The following is a 19,955-nucleotide window of genomic DNA, read 5'->3' on the forward strand; positions in this document are numbered from 1 at the left end:
ATCTGTTCAGGTCATAGGTGGTGGGCACCCTGGTGCTGCCCTTGTGATTAAAGCTCAACTTTTAATAATGGATGCATATGAGCCATGGGCCAAATCCTTCACTGATAGAAAACTGCTTGCTTCCACAAACTCTCACTTACCTCCATCAGTTTATGTCAGGTGAAAATGAGGCCCTGTAAATATGCAAAAGACATCTATAGCAATATAATAATACAACATGGTAATTTATTTGCATCCTGAAATCACAGGCTGAACTAGAGGAATGGTAGTGGTACAGTGTAAATGCCCTCGAGGTTAACTAGAAGTAATGGGCCATATTGTAGTACTGAAAAGGGGAGGGTACATCAGGCCACATTGGAAAGAGATGTGAATCCAGACCTAAAGGACATAACACAAGCTGAGGAGGGTTTGAAAGCCATGTGAATTCCACCAGCTGAGGTGTTCTGAAATAATGAAGTCTCCTGCCATAGGATTCCCTACTGTGCCAGGTCTACTGGAGACATAAGTCCCAGTGGAGCCCCTACTAACACAAACAAACCTATTGGCTGAAGATTTGCTGACAATAGAAAATGAATGAGTGCCTTTTAAAAAGGAAAGAAAACAAGCATGCGTTCAGATGACTCATTGTATACTTGCTCTAACACATCCTTCTGGGAAGTGATGGGACAGGCCAGGCCGGTGCATTCTCAACAGTAACAAAGGGAGTGGTCACACCACAGTTAGTGACTATAACATGGGCAGGGGTCCCTGCACTCAGTTCAGCTGCACCAAGGACAAAGGTATGTTCACACACTGTGCCAGAAAATAGAAGGCCACCTTTATACAGATGCCATCTTGAGAAACTCACATTTTCATGACTGCAAATAAGGCAGGATGGGGATAAACTTTTGTGAAAGTGTTGCTATAGCAGATCCATCCTTTAAGTGGCCTCCTTTGCTGTGTGTTGCCATAAAAATAGTAATTAGAGAATAAGAACATAAGAAAAATAAGCTGTGCTATGAGGAGCAGCTCTGTTTGATTAAATATCTTTATACCTGATCACTGACTAATCCATTGGATTAGGTGAATGGCTGAAATGTCATTGAGCAACGCGCAATGAAAAGATTGCAGCAGGATTTAGGGCAATTTTGTATGACTCGGACACTGCAGCTCTCAGATACCAGGAGATTCATGTGGAACTAGGTGCATTTGCATGCAGGAGAGGAGACTGCATTTGGGTGGCTTCTCCTGTCACCAGAACCCATCCATCTGTGTCACAGAAGGTTATGGTGATAATGTGGCCACAGTCTCCTTTGCTGCCTGGTAACTATTCCCCTGTGTTAAAATCCTGACTCCATTGCTATTAAGAGAAAGTGGCCACTAGTAGTTGAAAAATCCACTTAATTAATTCCCATGTGGGACTAACGAAGTTTGAGAGTCCATAATCAAAATCAAGAGGAGCTATGGATGCTAGGCACTGACGAAAACCAGTTTCATCCAACTAGTGTGCCCTGACACCCAATGTGACTGCAGAGCTGTGAAGAAGTTAGCTCACCTCTTGCTTGGCAGACTCATCCTGGAAGCAGGTGTGCTGGAGGTAGTAAGCACCCATAGCTTGGTATTTGTCATCGGAGGAGCACAGAAGTTGTATGGCTTTCTGGATGGTCATTGCACCGCCGTCTATTTCATCACCACATATTCTACGTTAAAGAGAAATACAGCATTGATTTGGTGCTCACTCACAGGCAAAAGGGCTACTTCAGTACTAGGAATTAGTAGGAAGGAATCAAACACAGAACACAAAACATGATCACATCACCATACAAATCATATGGTGCACCCCTAGTGCCCTTCTCTGTCTCAAAAAGGAGATGATAAAAGAATCCAGAGGAAGGTTATGAATAGCTCTGGCTTGGAGCAGGAATGAAAGGCTTGGGAAAAATACAGACATTTAAAGATTTGTCCCCTTGTTTAAAAAGACCAAGCTCCAGCTGTCTTTAGCAGTACTGATATTAAGCTACATAAAATTAGAAAAAGGTACAAACTTGCAGACTGATGAAAGGGCTCTGAACCACAAAGCTTGTCTCTTTTTCCAATTATATCAGTTAGTCTAGAAAAAGCTATTATTTCTTAGCATCCTTGCCTCTTAGGCCTGCAGCTGGCTTTACACAGGTCTCAGCTCATGGCAGCAGAGCCTGCATTAATTCACATGAAGTAAATGACATCACAAAGTTCAGGACTGAGAAGACTCAAAAACCAACATCCCATATGATTATTACTATTTAAGCAGTGATGGAAAACAAATGGGAAACACTTTGTTAACAGTAGATGAAATCAAAAAGTGTGGGAGACTTGCTAAGGCAATTACTTAATAGTTCTGCTGCCTGACTGATATCATTCCTCGTTCAGGTTTCAGCTGAGACTGATGGGGAGTTTTACCTGGAGATCGGGGTGATCGGTTCCTGTTTGAGCCATATCAATTCGTATACTAGCTCTTGCTTCGTGTCAGCCTAGTTAGTGACTATGTAGAGGGGTTGATCGTCATGAGACAATCCAATAGACTCTAACAAAATAGAATCTTTTAAATAATATCTTTAAATGAACCTATTACATTTGAAGTATTAAATATTACTAGGAGGGACTGACTATCTTATCATGCACAAGATATGCAGACTCATTTTGATTGTGCCAAAGAACTGTAAAAATAAAGGTCTAGAAAGGACCAGCAGCTTACTATAAGATAAATATTTTGTCTTTAAGTATCCAAAGACTCTCACCTCCACACAGCACAGGCCAATGAATAATCCCCACCATTCTATAACAAATGTCATACCAAATATCAAAAGTCAACAATTATGGTGTGACACTGGAAGACAGCAGCAGAGACCGTTGTCAGGCGGGATTCACCTTCCCTACTCTTACTAGTAAAGTTGCATCCAGTTTAACTTACTCATCTAAGCACCTGTGTAGTGAAAGAAGAGAAATAGGTGCTTCCAAAGAATAATTTGCCTATGTGTCTTAGACATTTATCTTAAGACAAGAGGACCTGCCCTCTGGAGATACCTGTGCATCTGTTGATATACAGAAATCTGAGACGGTAATCTTGGAGGGGACATTAAGCTTTCAATGACTAAGGTTAGATGAACATCATTCCACTTCCATTTCTACTGTAAGAATAAAATCACATCATTTCATCATACAGTTCTTCGTCATTTGAACCTTTATCAAAACTTGTCTCCAAGAAACTTGCATTAAGCTTGAAACGAATTGGAAAGAAAAAGTTTAAACTGGAGACTGGAACCTCAAAAAGCTTTGGGTTGGATTTAGTCATTGTAAGATTCAGGGTGCTCTGATTTTCTCTTAGTCTTTTTGTGCTCTCTGAGACACACAATAGAGCTGAGACACCAACAGGTCCAGCATGAGTGACATCAGAGAGCTTTCTCCTTTGAGAATATGGACATGGTCTGGCAGGGTAGAGAGGGAGGTAGGGAGCATATCTAATCATGGTAATACTTTTTTTTTTTTTTGGTATATTGCCCAAGTCAAGAAAAACCTCAACCCAAGAGCATGTTTTATGAGAAAGATGTCCATCTAGTCCAGCTACTCAAAGATGGTGATTTTCTACACATCCATTCCACAAGAGGGGCAAACCCTCCTTCAGCAGTGAAAAACTCAGCAGCCAGGTCCAGTTCTGCATGGGAAAAGATGGCCAAGCAGAATCCATTTCCTCTGCTGGATCACCGACAGGAGAAGTTCACAGAGGATGAGCAGCTAGGTTCAGTCATACCACCTGAGAAGTCAGAAGCAGTGATTTCTCCCAGTCAAGGATATAATCACCCTGGCCAGGCCTGTGCTAACAGGGAGATTGTTCATCAGCCAGTCAGGAATATTCCTAACCAGATCAACACTATGCGAACAACAACCTGCTCCAAGAGAAATTCTTGGGCTGTGGCCATCTCCAACCCGGGTCAATGCGTCTGGTAGGAAGAACTCCAGAGGTTGTTCTTCTTCCACAATAAAGAAGCAATCAGAATAGGGAGAGACCTCAACTAGAAATGATTCAACAAGAGACAAATTAGATGATCAGATTCAGGTCTGGAAGGGAAACAAATACTTAATAGGATCAGCATCACAGAAAGGCAAATTCTCTTGTTTGATACTAATGCCTTTGGTACACTTCATATTAGCAAGTTGGTTTGTGCTAATCTGATCTAAGTTTCCATCCGGGTTATTAGGGCTATGACTCCCAGGAGAGGAGGAAAACAGAAATTTCTAAGAAATTCCATTGTTCATTAACAAAATGAGAGTGAAGACACTCAAACCTATGACTGCATCTCTCTTGAGCATCTGAGCTTTCCAGAACTAGCTTGCACCAAATCAAACCTGACGGCCATGCTCCATGCCGAGCAGCCGCGTCTGTCACTGGAACTCTCCACCAAGATCTCGGTGCCGTGGAGAGCTCAGCTGGAGACTCCCCTCAGGCTTTGCTCAGTGCATAAATACCAGGGAGATGGGCATAGATTGGCATTGAGCCCAGGAGGAAGGGATCCTCACCATGTGCAATCCTGCTGTATGAACCCTGTCAGGACAGCAACATGCACAACTCCTCTGCAATTCCTTTGGATGTAAACACACAGGGCAAACAAGTCCACATCACACTGAGCCAATACTGTAAAACAGTCATTTTCAGAAGCAGCTTATCTCAAAAAAGAACAAAACAAAATGAAGATGCCTATCTTTGTACTTGGTTCTGCTTTCACTGTATGACATAGCCTAAGAGAGCCTATGTTTCGATACTGATCTCCTTTGGTCCTGATCTCCTATCCTGAAAGAGAGGATATCTACCAGAAAACAAACTAAGTTCCCTTTTTTGACTCTTACAATAACTATTCTGTGTTTGCTACTTATTGTATATCCAGAGAGACTGAGCTTCTTGCAAGGAATGAATGGTTACAGAACACACAATTACTGTCCCTGAACTTTAGCTACAGCTCACAGAGACTGCTGTAGCCTGTCTTGGGGTAGCCAGTGTTGCCATAGGCAGATATGACATATTTGAACCATGCTTTTGCTATATAAAAAATCCAAAGTGTTGCCCCAGGTCTCTTGAGGGCCACTCACTTTCATGTGAACTCTGAAGCAGCATTTTAGCTTCTTTCTCCCATCCACAGAGAATGCCAGAATGAAATGCATCAACAATACCTAAAAACGAGGCCATAGGTGCATGTGGTATTATGGAAGACAGTGCATATTGTAGATGTCCATTAATGGCTCCTGATCAATATCAGCAACCCTTAAGTTGGAGAATGTCTGCAGACTCCCCAACTCACCTCTTTGCCTTTACAAATGAGAATACTCTGAATCCTTCACAAAGGGTGAGATTGGCCTGACCTGACAGTAATGTCTGCAACTCAGGCAGTCACCTAGGTTTCCTCCGAAGTAAATAGAGAGATGCTGACTTTGTTAGGGGTAACTTGCTGACCTACCTCAGATTTCAGCTCCTTTGGCCCCTGACTGTATCTCTGCTGCGGCAACAAGAGCCCAGGGCAACTAGTTCAGATGCGGGCATCTACAGTAAAGTAATATGCACATAACTAGTTGACTACTGCACAGACTATTGCAGAGCCACACTCAGCCTATATCACCAATCTGTCCTGGGCCTGGACTGTCAACGCCTTGTGCTTGTGGTATCTGAAGCATGCAATGCAACACATTTGGAAGCAGGGCTAAAACAATGTCCGCTGATGGCAGCAATAGTTTTCCTGTACCTTGAGTTCCAGCTCGAGGGGAAGAAAGACCCAGGGTTTTCTAGGACACATTAAACACCATATGTTTTATTGCTGTTTCTTGTTACTGCTACCTGATGACCTAGGAAGGTGTAGAAATTTTTTCTTGACTGTGCTGAATCACAAGATGTTACTTAGCTAAAAGATGGCTAGTTCAAGATGGCACACAGTCATTGAAGCATGACTGTCACAAAAGAAAAGCAAGTACCATCAATCAGAGGAAGTGGTTAAGAGCAGGCAAATATGCCTAGTCTTCACCAGCTGCTGAAACCACTGTTGCTGTTGCCTCTCAGGATGAAAGGCTGCAGATCTGCAGGAGGCCATAAGCATCCAAAGGAGAGAAGCATGCTGAGGAGAATGGGGTGCCCTGGGCACCAGAAAGTCTCCCTCTAGCTCTATTAGATAGAAATACCTACCCCAAAAAGCTGTATTCTGGAAAAATGTGAATGGTGCACATTGGGAACTGACTTTGGGAACCACTAGAATAATTCATGAGCTTCTGAGCCCAGGCCAGAGACGCTGAGCTCCGAAATGTTGCTGCAAGTATGACATAACATATGCTTACAAAGACTTACAAGAAAGCCCCTGAATAGTTACAGAGAAGTATGTCCGGAAGGGACATGACAAAGTCCCCCTCTGCTCACTGAGGCAGTATCATAATGACAGATGGTGGAAGGGAAGATACTTCAAGAGGACATTTCTCAAAGCAAGCCAGTATCTTTGGAATAACCTCCTGATCTGAACAAACTGCAAAATTCAGATTTCATCACTAGAGCCAGTATTTTGGGGCAAGTAAAACCCTACAACATGCTTTAGTTTATGGCACAAGATTTCCACAAAAAAGCATTCAGGTGTTAAACTAGCTGGAGGAAAGGATCTTTCCTCAGCTGAAGTTTGTTCTATATGAGGAAGGCCTCTTCCGAGAGTTATTTGTCCAAGACAACTTTTCTGTTTCTGAAAAGGAAATGCTTTAGACATGGAAAACCAGTTCAATAAATGGAGGCAATCACACAGTCAAGAAGAGTTCTAGAAATTAAGTAACTTTGCGACCAAGTACAGTTCTGCTAGAGAGACTGCTCAGCCAGACTTTGACAGTTCTTGCATACTCCATATTTTGATACCCACATGCCAATATCACTACTTGAGAATATCCAATGTTTCCTTTTTCATCTCACACCATCTGGGAAGAAGATTAGGTATGCAGCATGAGGCATCTGAGGAGCAGAGCTCTTGAACCAGTATTGACCCCATCCAGAGTCACTGTGTTACAGAGCAGTTCCGTATTAAAGACAGACCCACTGGATCTCAGATCCCACCAGGTTCACTCCTACAGCAATAGGAATTATCCCATCATATCACTTCTGAAAGGGTGGAAATAATCTAACACTTCCATTGCTCACAGAGATGGTTTGCCAAACTGTGGACAACTTACCCACCTACATAGGAATTAGGTAGCATGAAATCTAAACACAAAACGGTCCTAAATGGTTCTAAAGGCAAAAACTCTACCTTAAGAACTACTGGGATAGAAAGAGCAAAGCTGCAAACAGGGTACTACCCAGCAGCTATTACCCAGCTAAGCCTTCTTTCTGAATGCAGAGGTTAATAATGGGATGCCTACAAGCAACTCTCTCTCTACCCAAAGATCAGGCCACCCAAATAAAGATCAAGATCTCCAAGTGCAGAATTCTCCAACCAGAAACAGTCCTACACAGCAAAGAGAGCCCAGATACAGTCCTAACTGTAAGAGCCCCTTCTCAAGAAAAACACACTCCACACCAAGGCTAACAGCAACCCTGTCATAACCTGCTTTCAGAGAAGGACTGGCCTTCCAAATCAGTCATTTTTTCAAAGAGGACAAGTCCTTAATATGTTTCCAAAATTATAAGGATCACTGCTGCCAACCTCCGCTCCTTTGAGTCAGGAGCAGAACCACTTGTACAAACTGCTCTCCAAACTAATCCAGCTCTGCAGTGAGTTTCACTGGGAGCAAGGAGGGGTGCCCCAGCCAGATCAGATTTACTTAGGGGACACAGCCCCTGTTGGGCCTACAACTTCAAGCCTGACGTTTCCACATCAGAACCAGTTTTGCCAGATGAGCAATGCCCCCAGCCAGGAGAAGTGTATAAATGGAACCACTCCCTAACCAGAGGGCATTCAGCACTGGAGAATATTCCTCTCACAACAGCAATTCTCTTTCTCTTCAGAAAAACTAATTATTCTTCAAGTGACCTTTCCAAAGCAATGACCAAGGCTGCAATTGTGAGTGCTGCAGTGGAGGACTTTCTTTGGAGAAAGTCTGCCCACCTGGGACTAACTTCTCAAAATCAACATTTCCCCTATGCAGAAAAAAGCAGCAGCCCCACATTTGTTCATTCGGCCGTCACTCCCACTACACTTTTACACTCTTTAGTCAGAAATTCCCTGGAACAAGTTGCTTCTAGTTTACATAGTGTTTTTGTCTTCCATTCCACAGGAATTACAAAGCTTCTGAGATGAGCAAACTGACACCACCAGTGCTCCATGCTGGAGGTGACCAGGGCTAATTTTGCATGTGTTAAACTTAGGGGAACCAGGCACACAGAACACCAGGGTTTCATGACAACATGATAACAGGCAAATGACATTTCTTGGCATACACACTCTGGGACTTTCTTCCCCTACACAGTTTGAGATGAGGAGGGCTGAACAAAGAATTAGGCAAAGGCATGGAGAAAGCTGGAAATCAACATTCAGAGGTGAACGAGGCCATGATCTGGCTTACAGCACCTGCTGTGGGGGGATTTCCTCAAAATCTGCAACACATTTTGGATCAAAGGCTGAACAATCTAAGGCCTTTGGTGTGAGTTATAGCAAAGGCTATGATCATTATTAAGCAGTCTCACACACTGTGCTGTAGAGAGCAAATTCCTTTTTTGATAACGCAGGAAGTTTACCAAGGACCACCAGAAATGAGCTCAGGAGCTTCTACAGTTTGTATGACAGTCTGCCATGTCTGTGGGGGGGTTGTGATAATCTCTGGGCTGGCACAGAGCAAGCCCTGTATATGACACTGATGCAGCAAAGGTAGTGCAGTAGTCCCTGGGAATGCTTGCAGAAGATATAGACCCTCTTTCTCTAGGCTAGTAAAACATTACAGACTTGAACTGAATGTCTTCTAGGACTATTGTGAACAGAAGAACATGGTTAATGCTCCAGAGTTGGTGGCAGCATAGCTGTTACCTTCAGGGCAGCTTTAAACTAACATTGCTGTAATGTCACCAAAATCCCACCATTTTTTTTTTTTTTTCTGAGAGCTGTGCTGTTTTGTACAGATATAACAGCTTGGGAGTGTCTGCTTTGAGCTCTCTGGTGTGTGTTACATGCCCTATTGTTGTAGGCAACATTTACAAGAAGGGGTCCCGTGCTAAGTGAGACACAAATGACAATCCTCCACCCTTGCATAGTTCCTAACCCTGATGGGACTGGATGCTCTGGACGGGAAGGAAATGTACAGCTTCCATTCTCTCCTCTTTGCAGGCTAGGTAAATTCTTCCAGTCAGGCTAGTTTTTTTCAATTCCTGACTCATTTTTTCCCTGAACCTGAATCAGTCAGACCTCTTTGGGGAATGAAGCAAGGATTGGGTAGAAAAACAGAAGGGTAAATACTGCCACTCAGCAAGTTCTCAGCTCTGCTCTAAGTCCTGAACCCAAGGAACTGATTCCTTCAAATCTGGCTGTTTTTTCCAGTTAGTTTTCTACCAAATCAGAGTGGTGTGGCAGCCAGGAGAGACACCTAAACTGCACACTGGCCTTTCCGCTCTTCACCTTCCCACTTTTGTCCTACAAAGGAGCTGTAGGATAATACCACTGGAGACTAGGGGATCATCTTGCCTAACGTCACACACTTGCAGCAGAGATGTTTACACTGAGCCAGTCATATTGGTCTCCATTCATAGTCAGCAAACAGAAATAAGCCCTTTAAGAGTGTAACTCATCTGACCTACTTTACACTCTACTGCAGGATGAGTTTGAGTGCATTGTCCACTGGTGAACAGGTTTCCAGTGGCTAAAAAGCAGCTCAAGTCCCTAGCTCAGACGGACAAGCCTCCATATCAGATATCTACATTTACTTAGATGAATCCCACTGTGTGAGACTTACTTGGAGCCGGATTGAGCCTGTCCATAAACCACGTCCTGCTTGCTACTCATCATGGGCTGGGCGTAGACCACATCTGCCTTGTTGCTGGAGGGGCAGGAGAAGGCCCGTGCTGGCATTTTTTTACTTGTCCTGGTAGTTCCTTGCTGGGTGCTACAGCTGCTGTAGATGCTCTGGCGGTTCAAGGTTGCCTTGTGCTCTGCCCGGCTCCCCACCTGACTCTTCTTCAGTGTGCCCCGGGGTGGTTCGCAGCAGAGATCTGGCTCGCTCCGGCTGCTCTTGATGTTCTGCACAAAGCAGTAGTCGCTGCCAGCTCTGGTAGGGCTGCAGACAGCAGCCTTGCTGTAGTGCTTGCTACCCCAGCCCTCCATCTGGCTGTATGAGCTGTAGCGTCTGTTCTCCGCATCCCGCTTCAGTGTCCCGTTGTACAGCTGATCAATAAGAAAACAGGAAACAAAAAAATAGGAAAGGGTTGAACTGAAGATCAACATTGTCAAGCCCCATTCTGTGTGTGGCTACAAAATTCTTGTTTCTTACGTATTTTTGTGGCCCAGTCTCCCAACCCTTGCAGTATGAGCCTGGAAGGAAGAGCAGTGTCAGCCTCCTTGTACATTAAACCCCAGGCATCACAGGCAAACCTACACTACACTGAGATGACTGATTTTAGGCATCAACCTCATGAGGTGCTGAACTGCATACTGCACACCTCATTCTTATCACTGGTCAATGAGGGTTTATGTGCAAAGCACAAAACAAACATTTACCTAGTAGCCATATACATGCAGGGGAGCTGTCATGTAAAAGGTCATGTCACATCTCTTGCCATCACAGGGAATGTTGCCCCTTTCTGCCCTTCTAGCACTGGCTGTCCTTATTTTTAATTTCCTTATCCTCTTTTGTTCACCTTCCATGTACAAGTTCCTTAGAAAGGGAGAAAAGGGAGTGAAAAGGTAGCAAAAAGGGATTCTTGAATCCCATTGTGCTAAGAAACCAATAAAGGCAATGAATATCTTCTTCTGAGTTACAAGGCATGTATTATCAGCTTATACAATGGGATGTTCCGAGAACAATGGGGATTATGCTGTAAGAAATGACAATCACTAAGCCAGGAAAAAAAAAGAAACAAAGAAAGTAAAAAAAAAATTTCAATTAGTCAGAAGAAACAATGGCTTTATTTGCCCTGCTGTCTGTTCAGAATGACTTCACCACTTCACCAAAGATACTCCAGATTTGCCCCAAGTACACCACAGATCAGGACTGGATCCGATATTCTTCTGCAATATTAAAACTTCTGGATGTCAGTCCTGGCATTTGGAGGCCTGCATGGCTGTCTCCAGGTCAGAGATGTGTCACTAAGGTGTGTACTCCAGAAAGGAAAAAAAAGCTATTTTAATGCTGTTCGCCTCATGATATCAAGTTCTTCCACCTTACTCCCCTGAGCACCCTGGCTAGTACATCTCCAAGACATTCAGCAAACAGGCATAAAAAGAACCAAATAAAGGCAGTGACATAGACCTTAACTGTCTGCCTCATCTCCCTTAGGTTTATCTTGGGACGGCTTATCCAGGAAAAAACTGTGGCTGAGGGGTCTTTTCTCACCTAAGTTTAGGCAGATGTACTATGGATGCCTCTTTCTGTGCAAGCCACACACTTGGGCTGGGAGAGAAAAGTCAACACTGGCACCTTATTATTTCCATGAAGGTTCAAGGCACAAGCCTGTGCCTGGTGCAATGGATGTGTCCATGCCTGTGTCCCTCTGAACAAATCTGTATTTTCTAATGAAGAAACACCATGTGACAGGGAGATTGGTATTTTCTAACACCGTGTGATACAGAAATTACAGAAATTCTAATTATAGAATTAGATCCTCTGCAGGATCTCCCTGTCTCCTGCTGCTCTGTCCCATTTCATCCCAGCCTTGAGCACAGTCAGCATCATTTCTGTCTCCAACACTGTGCAGAATTGTCATTATGTTAATTAATTAAGCTAAATATTTCCATTAACAAACTGATCTTCAGGAATGCAGTGAATCCTCTCTGCTGTGTCCCAGAGAATTGCACAGGTGAGTAACGGCTGAAAACTTTTAGAACAGGTTATATATCAGGCATGCCATCTGTATAGGAGGAAACCCTTCAGTCCGGCTACTCTGATGCCCAGATTGCTCTGTCACTTGAGTACAAGTCTGAAGTAATTTTGATACTTTCATTAGGTAGGTTTGCATCTAAACAGGTGAATTACTGGAAGAGGAGAAAAGGAGGGCAAATTCCCTTTGCATTTACTCCAGAGGACACAGAAAAAAACTGTTAGTACTGCAGAACAACAGATAACAGGTGTGATGCATATTGCAGAGCTCCTGGGGATTTGGAAAAAAAAATTGCGTGCGATAAGAAAAGCAAGGACGAGGCAAATGGGAAAGTGGCTCCCCTAACAGTGGGGGCAGGCCCACAAAAATTTCCAGGATGGCCGTGCTGCTGAGGCATTCCCTCCATCCTGGTTTTGCTCTGGCTACAGAAAAATTGATGGTCTTAGCAACGGCAAAATGACCTTTCACCAAAGCCGCGATCCACTCCACTGTGAATGACTGTGTCCTTCTAAGGGTAAAACCATCCTCATTAACTCTGCTACTTGCAGGTGGCATTCAGAGATCCTAAGGACTGTGAGGGAAGGAGAGTGTGGGACAAGGCTGTGGAAGGAACGTCCTGGGTAGCCTTTGCTGGCCCATGGCGAGCTGAGTGGGGAACCCAGTCTCAGAGGACTGGCTAGAGGACAGAGCAGCAGTTTGCCAGATGTTAGCCCTGCCGTTTTTCTTTATGAGTCAGTATAAGCTGGGATGATTTTGTACGGTTGTCAGAAGCTCAGCAGAGACGTGGAGCCCCTGGGCATTTACCGAAACCAATTCAGCTAACCATGGAAGAGCTAACTTACTATTTATCTAAAGCTATTGTTTTCTTTTCAGTGCACTCTCATAAGATCTCTGGCAACAGAACAGGCAAGAAAAGGTGTGAATGTGTCTGTGTTTATAGGTGGGAATTATCAATTCTGTATTTTCTGCTGTGTTTTATAGTGGCATATAGCATTGTTCTCCTTCCTGCCAGCCCTGAGAAGGGCGAAGCAAAGCGACTGCCTGTTTGGAAAGACTCCTTTCTGCAACACAGAGAGCCCTGAGCTGCAAGTCAGTGCAGGTCCTAGCAGGGCGTGGAAGCCTTTTGCAAACTCATGGGAAAATAGTTCCCGTGTGATGTGAAGCTCATTACCAAAGTCAGTGCATGACTTTTATTGCTGATGCTACTAGATGCTTGGCTGAGCCCATTTTAATCTCTTTCAAGTGGCACGGACCTAATTGGTATCTTAGAATTCTTTTTTGCAGCAAGAGCCTGATCCAAAGCCTCTCCAAATCGATGAGTAGTCTCTTGTCAGCTTCAGCGGATTTCGAATCTGCTTGCCAAATAGTCTCTATGAATCCTCTCACAAACATAGCTGACCTGATTGCTTCTTGATCTCAGCAAAGTGCCATGTCCATGTCTTAAGCACAGCTTTGTCAAACTAACATCTATGTCCACATTTCAGATATTTAGCCAGCTGAGTCAGAGACTTTTGCTTGTAATAACAGCGCAAACATTGTGAAGGGAATGGTATTCCCCCTTTGGCTGTTTCTTTATGCGATGCAGCAGTCAGTGAGATAGGATGTGCAGCAAAGAAGAACCAAGGTATTCTGCCATCTAGAGAAGAGATGTCATCTCTGAAGGTGAAGGCGATGTTATTAAATAGTCTGTCTTACAAAGAGCCACTTGACAACAATCTCATAATTTTTGCTGATTCCATTACATGTATAGAACAAGCTCTTCCTATGCAGAATGGCATTAATAAAAGAAAATAATCAATCTCTCTCCTTCAAACCTCATAAACCACCCAGATTTCTTAATGTCCTGAACTGCATCTCCCCACTGCTTGTGGGTGTTTGCACAGGGAAGGTAGGCCAGGTCCACACCTCCTCTCTTCAAAATCATGAAGAAATTCTGGAAAAAAACAAGTAATTCCCTCAGAGCAGGGTAAAGACAGAAAGCAGTGATTCCTTTCACACTGCGAGTTCTGGAAATCATTTTAGAAGAGCACAGGTTCTTCTCCCTGCATGACTTCAGTGGCCCTGGGCAGCTTCGTAGGTCTCCCCTTCAACCAGACGTCACCATGCACTAGCAGTCACCTGCGCTTGCAGGACACAGGAGAGCAATTGCATGATGTGGGCATCCTGAATTTTAGTCTAAACTTCTCCTCCCTACTGTGAAACAGGCTTGTATGTTTTAGACCAATCTCTGGGAGTTGTTCATTCATATTAAAACAAGGAGGGGAGGCACAGAGAGGACAGGCAGCAAAGATGAATACCGATAGCGCACAGGGGCTCTTTTCAGGCCCAAGGACTTGGTGCTTTCCGTCACTGGCAGCAACAAAGACCTTCCTTTAAATTAATAAGCATTTGGGGATCACCAGTTATCAGCCTGAAATACAAGACTATTTTAGAATCATTAATTAGAACAAGCAGCATTCATACAAAATGGGTAAATAAATATCTTTAACCTCATATTTCAACTGGAAAGAAAATTGTACTAGAGAAAAAGACACGATCACAGTATTTCAGTCACTGATAATGAACCCTTCTCTGGTGCTTTTCTTCCATAACCCCTTTGTTTAACAGGAAAAGCCACTGTTCTCTTCCCGCTTTCCAGAGAAAGAAACTGAAGCACAGAGCAAGTTGCTGATTGCCCGTCATACCAGAACCAGGAATCCCATTCACATCTCAGGACTGCCTTTCCAAGTCGGAGGCCCTCCCAGATAACTGGGTGTTTCTGACTTCTGCATCTAAGGACGCGATCAGTTCATTACTTAGCTCTAATTTTTTCCCTTGCAATTTGTTTGTTTCTAGAGCAGCAGACAGAGAGAAGTAAAGGACTCCGTACAAACACGTCAAGAGCAGGTTTCTCCCAGGCTGGAGGGCAAAGCACAGGCAATGCAATACGACAGCGTCCCACCCTGAGTGATGGGTGGGGAAAACTCTTGATGCTACTTGCGAAATGCTTTAGCTACTGCCTGCTACACACTCCATTGCATGGATAAAAATTGCAAAACCAGCAAATATATTGTTTATCCATTTCTGAAATGTTCTTTCCCACCTCTCCTGGATGCTGCCCTTCTGTATGATTTTTCATGATCCTTTAAGCAGCTGAGATTTAGGTCTTGATGGTTCAGTTTGTTCTTTCAAGGGAGGGTAATGTTCAACATGCTACTCCATAGCACAAAGACTCTTGTAAAATCTCACAGTGAGATCAGGGCCTGAACAAGCAGTGCTGTGCAACAATTGTAAATCCTTTTGTTCTTTAATAAGGCTACTCAACTCATTCCTTTTTTTATTTCAATGTGTCATTACAGTAAATCACAAACTTTATCCTGAAGTCCTTACAGGACAAAGAGCCCACTTAAATTGAGAGATTTTTGTCTGCAGAGGTGACACCAGCCAGGGGATAGCAGGGAGCATTCCTATCTGTTTGAATAGCACTGGGCTCCAGGCAGGCATATCTACTGATGAACTCCTCTCATGCAGATAACGCATTGGGAGAAAAGGTTCTTCAACTTGCTCCCACAGAGAAAATTTGTTTAGGAATCTACATACGGTCTCTACTGCATAGGGGTCACCAAAGTGCATATATTTCATTCATGTCAAAATGGATACGATTACAAAACAAATGTTCCCTGGCCTGGGAGCTGAGCTGCTCCCAGAAACGTTACTTGCAATAGCTACAAGCCCACAGGCTGAGTAAGCTCTGTGGGGATGAAGATCTGCTCATGTGGCTGGAAGCAGAGTGCCCTAACATCAGAGATGAACCTACTTTCCTACTGATGCACACCCAGCATGCCAAAGGCCTGGTCTCCCCTCATTCAGGGCAGTGCCTGGGGGAACAAGTTGCTGCTTCCACCCAGACCATGCATGCAGATTTCCTTTCTGTGGAAGCCATGGCGTGGAAGGGGCTGTCATGCTTCTGCATCTTATCCTGACACTGCACCATCCAGACAGTGCTGAGGCACACATGGGACCTGGGAACCCCCTCCTGATTCTCTAGTAGGGATGGTGGCTAGATCTGCCAACCCATCAGACCCAGGCATAAAGCAAAATTGTTGCAGATGGGAAAATAAGCCTCAGAAGATCTGCTCTGCTCCCAGCATGCTTTCTACCTTTCCTTGATGTTCTCTGCCTTGGACTTTGACTACATGGTTACATGACTACACTGACTATGGTCCAGTGGACTGTGACAGTGGCTTTGAGCCTGGTGCTGAATAGATGCCAATGCATTGGGCAGAGGGGAGGTTGGAGCCAAGGGTGCAGCTCATGCTGAGACCTCTCCTGCCACAACTGCCCTGCTCTGGATACCCAATTTAGACCAATTAAAGCTCCCTCAAGTTCATCTGCATGAACTGTGGTCACCACTTTCACCTCAGGTATTGCTCAGGCCTTCACATCAGGATACGGCATAGTAAATTCCTGGTGGTCTGGTGACTCTGGGAACTAGTGACCACTTATAATTCACACTGTCAGCATGGTGATAAATGTTGCGAAAGGTCTTCTAGGCTCAACAGTACCTGACTGAAACTAGCCATGAAAGGTCACAACACAGAGAGGCTTGCAATCACTAATGTACCCATTACTGCCTCCTGCTGAGGTCACTATGCAAATGTGACTGGGGACTTCATCCCTGAAGGGCGAGTCAATCTCTGCCACGTGAGCCAAAGAAACCGTGCAGCCAAACAATGGGGACCAACTCTGCTACCCTCAGAGGTGGAGAGGAGTGCCTGTTCCTGGAACAAACACATTGATTTCAGTGTTACCTAAACTGGTAATGAGTAGTTACTCATTGTAATGCTAGTTACAGTGATGTTACTAATGAGGCACTCCACAATAGAAGTAATCAGAAAGTCATTTTTAATAATGAGTAAATCAAAGGTTTTACCCAGGAGTGTCGATGGACCGAAAGAGAGTTGACAACACATATATTAGCAAGCTCTTCCCTCCAGATCTATCTTTTCTTTTTGCTCTAATATTTCATCACCAGCATCTCATGAGGTAGGGGAGAAAACTCAGAAGTAAAAACTTCAGATTTCCAGGAAGACACAAGCCCAGACAAAAGGGAAAAGTCAGGAATAATAGTTTCTTGGTGAAGGTGAAGGGTGAAGCAGGGTAGGCGACATACCTTCTTGCTAAAAAGATGTCATTTAGAGTCACAATCTAAGGCAACGCACTGATAAGAAGAGTGTCTAAGTTGCAGGTGCTTTGGAGTAACCATTTCCTTTTGCAGAACCTGGACACAGATTGCCTATTATATTTTTTAACTCCAGAAGTATTAAGAGTAAGTAATGTCACTGAATACTATACTTGATCATTTCCCTGAAATGTCTGAATTTGACCATGTATCTTGAAGGCCATTGGGACTTTTCAGCAACAATCACAGCATAAGGAAAGAAGTCTAGCAATTTTGTCTTCAAAAAGAGACTTTTTTGTCTTCCCTTCCATGTCTTACAAAACAGGGGTTACAAATGCAAACACATTTTTAAAATGTCTAGAACCTGCATGGATTTCAAATAAGCCTGTACACAAAGCTTAAAGTTAACTGAAGCTGAAAGCTGGTAGTGGTGGACGTTTGTAAGCCTTTAACACTCTTCCGGAAGAAGCAAAATGGAGGAGGTTTCTCAGTTCGCTTGGGGAGTATGATGTCTGTTAAGCTTGTTAAGCAGATTTAGGCTTGAGGTTCTATGTGCCAATGGCACTTGGGACTCATCGACCCTAACTGCAGCCATCCATCTGCTAGGTGTCTGCTCCAATCTAGTTATCAGTGGAAGGAGATAGGCATCCAGAGGGGCTGATTCATCCTGACCTGACAGATCTCCAAGATAGGGGAGATGAATCACCTCCTGGTATTTCTCTCTTTGTTGGCTATGGGAGGAGTCTAGACAACTTGTTAAGACTAAATGGCAGATTTTCAGATAGACAAAGTTAGGTAAGATGAATTTTACTGTAAATCGGCAATGAATCCCAGTCCCTTTTTCTAAAGTAGCCCAGGTCACAGAATCACAGAAAGGTCCTGAAGACCCTTACCAAAACAAGACACTTAGGTCTGAAGAAAGACCTTCCCTGATCAGTAAATTCAGAAGAACCCTTCAGCCATGAGCTGCATAAGTCAGTGGTGAATCGGAACTGACTGAACTGGCATGTGCGCTGCCCTCTATGTCTAGTAGAGGCCCTGATCTTCATAATCATCTTGTTAGCCATTCCCCAAAACACCAACCTCAGTGCTGGACTGAAATCTCCAGCAGTGAGTTGGCATTTCTACCTACCCAACATTTGTCCAACTGTTGCAGTAATTGGGAAGAAGATGAGGAATTAACAAAACGAAAAAACACTCCAGCAGTGCTGTCTGCAGTGTCACGTTGCCAGTACTATAGCATGATCTGCAGGGCCAACTGCAGAGCTGGGACTTATCTTCCTTGCTGTTTAAGTTAAATATCTAGAATGTTAAGTAAATAGCTAGGAATGGCTCTAACAGAATGGCTTTGCTTAGACAAAGCATAACAAACTGCTTTCAGAGGGCACAATAAAAAAGTGACAATAAATCATCAAAAAAAAACCCAACCCAACACAGTCCTTTTACTCATGAAGCACTTGTCAGTAAGGGAAATGTTGGAGAGATCTGTGACATCCACCTAACGGTGGCTCCACCTCAGGAGAAGTCAGCTGCAATTTGCTGGTAGATAGGAAAACATTGAGAAGCCTCCCTGCCTGCTTGCCCTTCTCAGACCCTTCTGCAGGGGTCCATCACTGCCTTAGTGATGGTGACAGAATATTTGGCTAGATGGACCTTTGCTATGATCCACCGTGGTCACTCTTTTGGTCTTACACTAGGCAGAAACACTACTGCCTGGGATTTAACCAGTTCAACAAAGTACAGTAAAACAAGTTGACAGACAGACTGCAGATAAAAATTTCAAAGACATGCCAGTGCTTCCAGTCCTTCCTACTGAAAATGCTGGAAGTAGGAGGCTAACATAGCAATGCAAACCTAGCACTGCCTTGAAGGAAGGAAGGAAGCATGCTACACTATGGCCATTAAGAAAGATGACAGACAAATCTTTCTGTAGCTGAGGAATGCTGACGCTATGAACAGGGAGAGGAGTTAGCAGCTAACAGGAAAAGCATCAGTCCTCTGACTCTGTGCTTGAAGCCAGCTTAAGCACCTTTCCTGGTTCAACCCTTTGATCGTTAAAAGGAGAACTGCTTTACAGCTCCTAAAGATAGTCAGTTCAGAGTGGCTGAAAGGAGCCTTTTCTTTTTCCCATATTAAAATCTCAGATTTGTGAGTTTTCCTTTCTACATTACAGCTGATGGAGACCAAGAAAGAACATTATACAGGCCTGAGGTGGAGGGAGAACACAAGGACAAGTTGCCTCAACAGACGTTGGAGTGGTTTGGAGAACTGGTGATACTCAATGCACTGAGAGTCTGCCATCAAGGACAAGACCAGGACCTCTGTGGGATGCATAAGTCAGACTGCAAAGACAAGCACAGTCTTACTCATGTTTTTTCTGACAATCTATAATATTTCTTTAGAAATCACCATGGGAGAAGTGGAGCACATCTCTTCCAAGCTCAGAGAATATCATAAAAGAGTCTGCAATAGGATTTAGATTTGGAACAGCAACACAATTATGAGGCACATCTCCTGATCATGCCTGCTGAACCACATTAGTGTTGTAGACATAGCAGTTTTGGTGCATGTGAACAGATTCCTTTTGGAGGAAACAAAACTGGAAACTCTGTTCCAAGTGAGCGATGGATGTGCAACCTTTAACTGAGACGTAAGAATCTGAACCCATGACCAATCTTTCAGATAGCTTCAAATCTTTTGTGCTGTGGGGATATGCAGTCCAGCAGACCAAACTATATCTTATCCACAGTAAACTCCCCAACTACATACAGTGTAGATACAGGATCCTCAGTGCTGGCTGCTGTGATC

At 43.9% G+C, this 19,955-nt stretch overlaps 1 protein-coding gene across 1 annotated transcript in view; it reads right to left on the reverse strand.

Moving 5' to 3' along the window:
- The window catches only part of PKP1 (plakophilin 1), a 42,298-nt gene that overhangs the window by 14,446 nt on the left and 7,897 nt on the right, over nt 1-19,955 (reverse strand). Inside the window, exons 3-4 of the mRNA XM_013944055.2 lie at nt 9,907-10,334; nt 1,535-1,679 (exon numbers count right to left, since the gene is read on the reverse strand). Coding sequence (XP_013799509.1) covers nt 1,535-1,679; nt 9,907-10,334 — 573 coding nt within the window. The remainder of the gene's footprint in view (nt 1-1,534; nt 1,680-9,906; nt 10,335-19,955) is intronic.

The sequence above is a fragment of the Apteryx mantelli genome, chromosome 25 (assembly GCF_036417845.1).
Source record: "Apteryx mantelli isolate bAptMan1 chromosome 25, bAptMan1.hap1, whole genome shotgun sequence".
Classification (NCBI taxonomy): Eukaryota; Metazoa; Chordata; class Aves; order Apterygiformes; family Apterygidae; genus Apteryx; species Apteryx mantelli.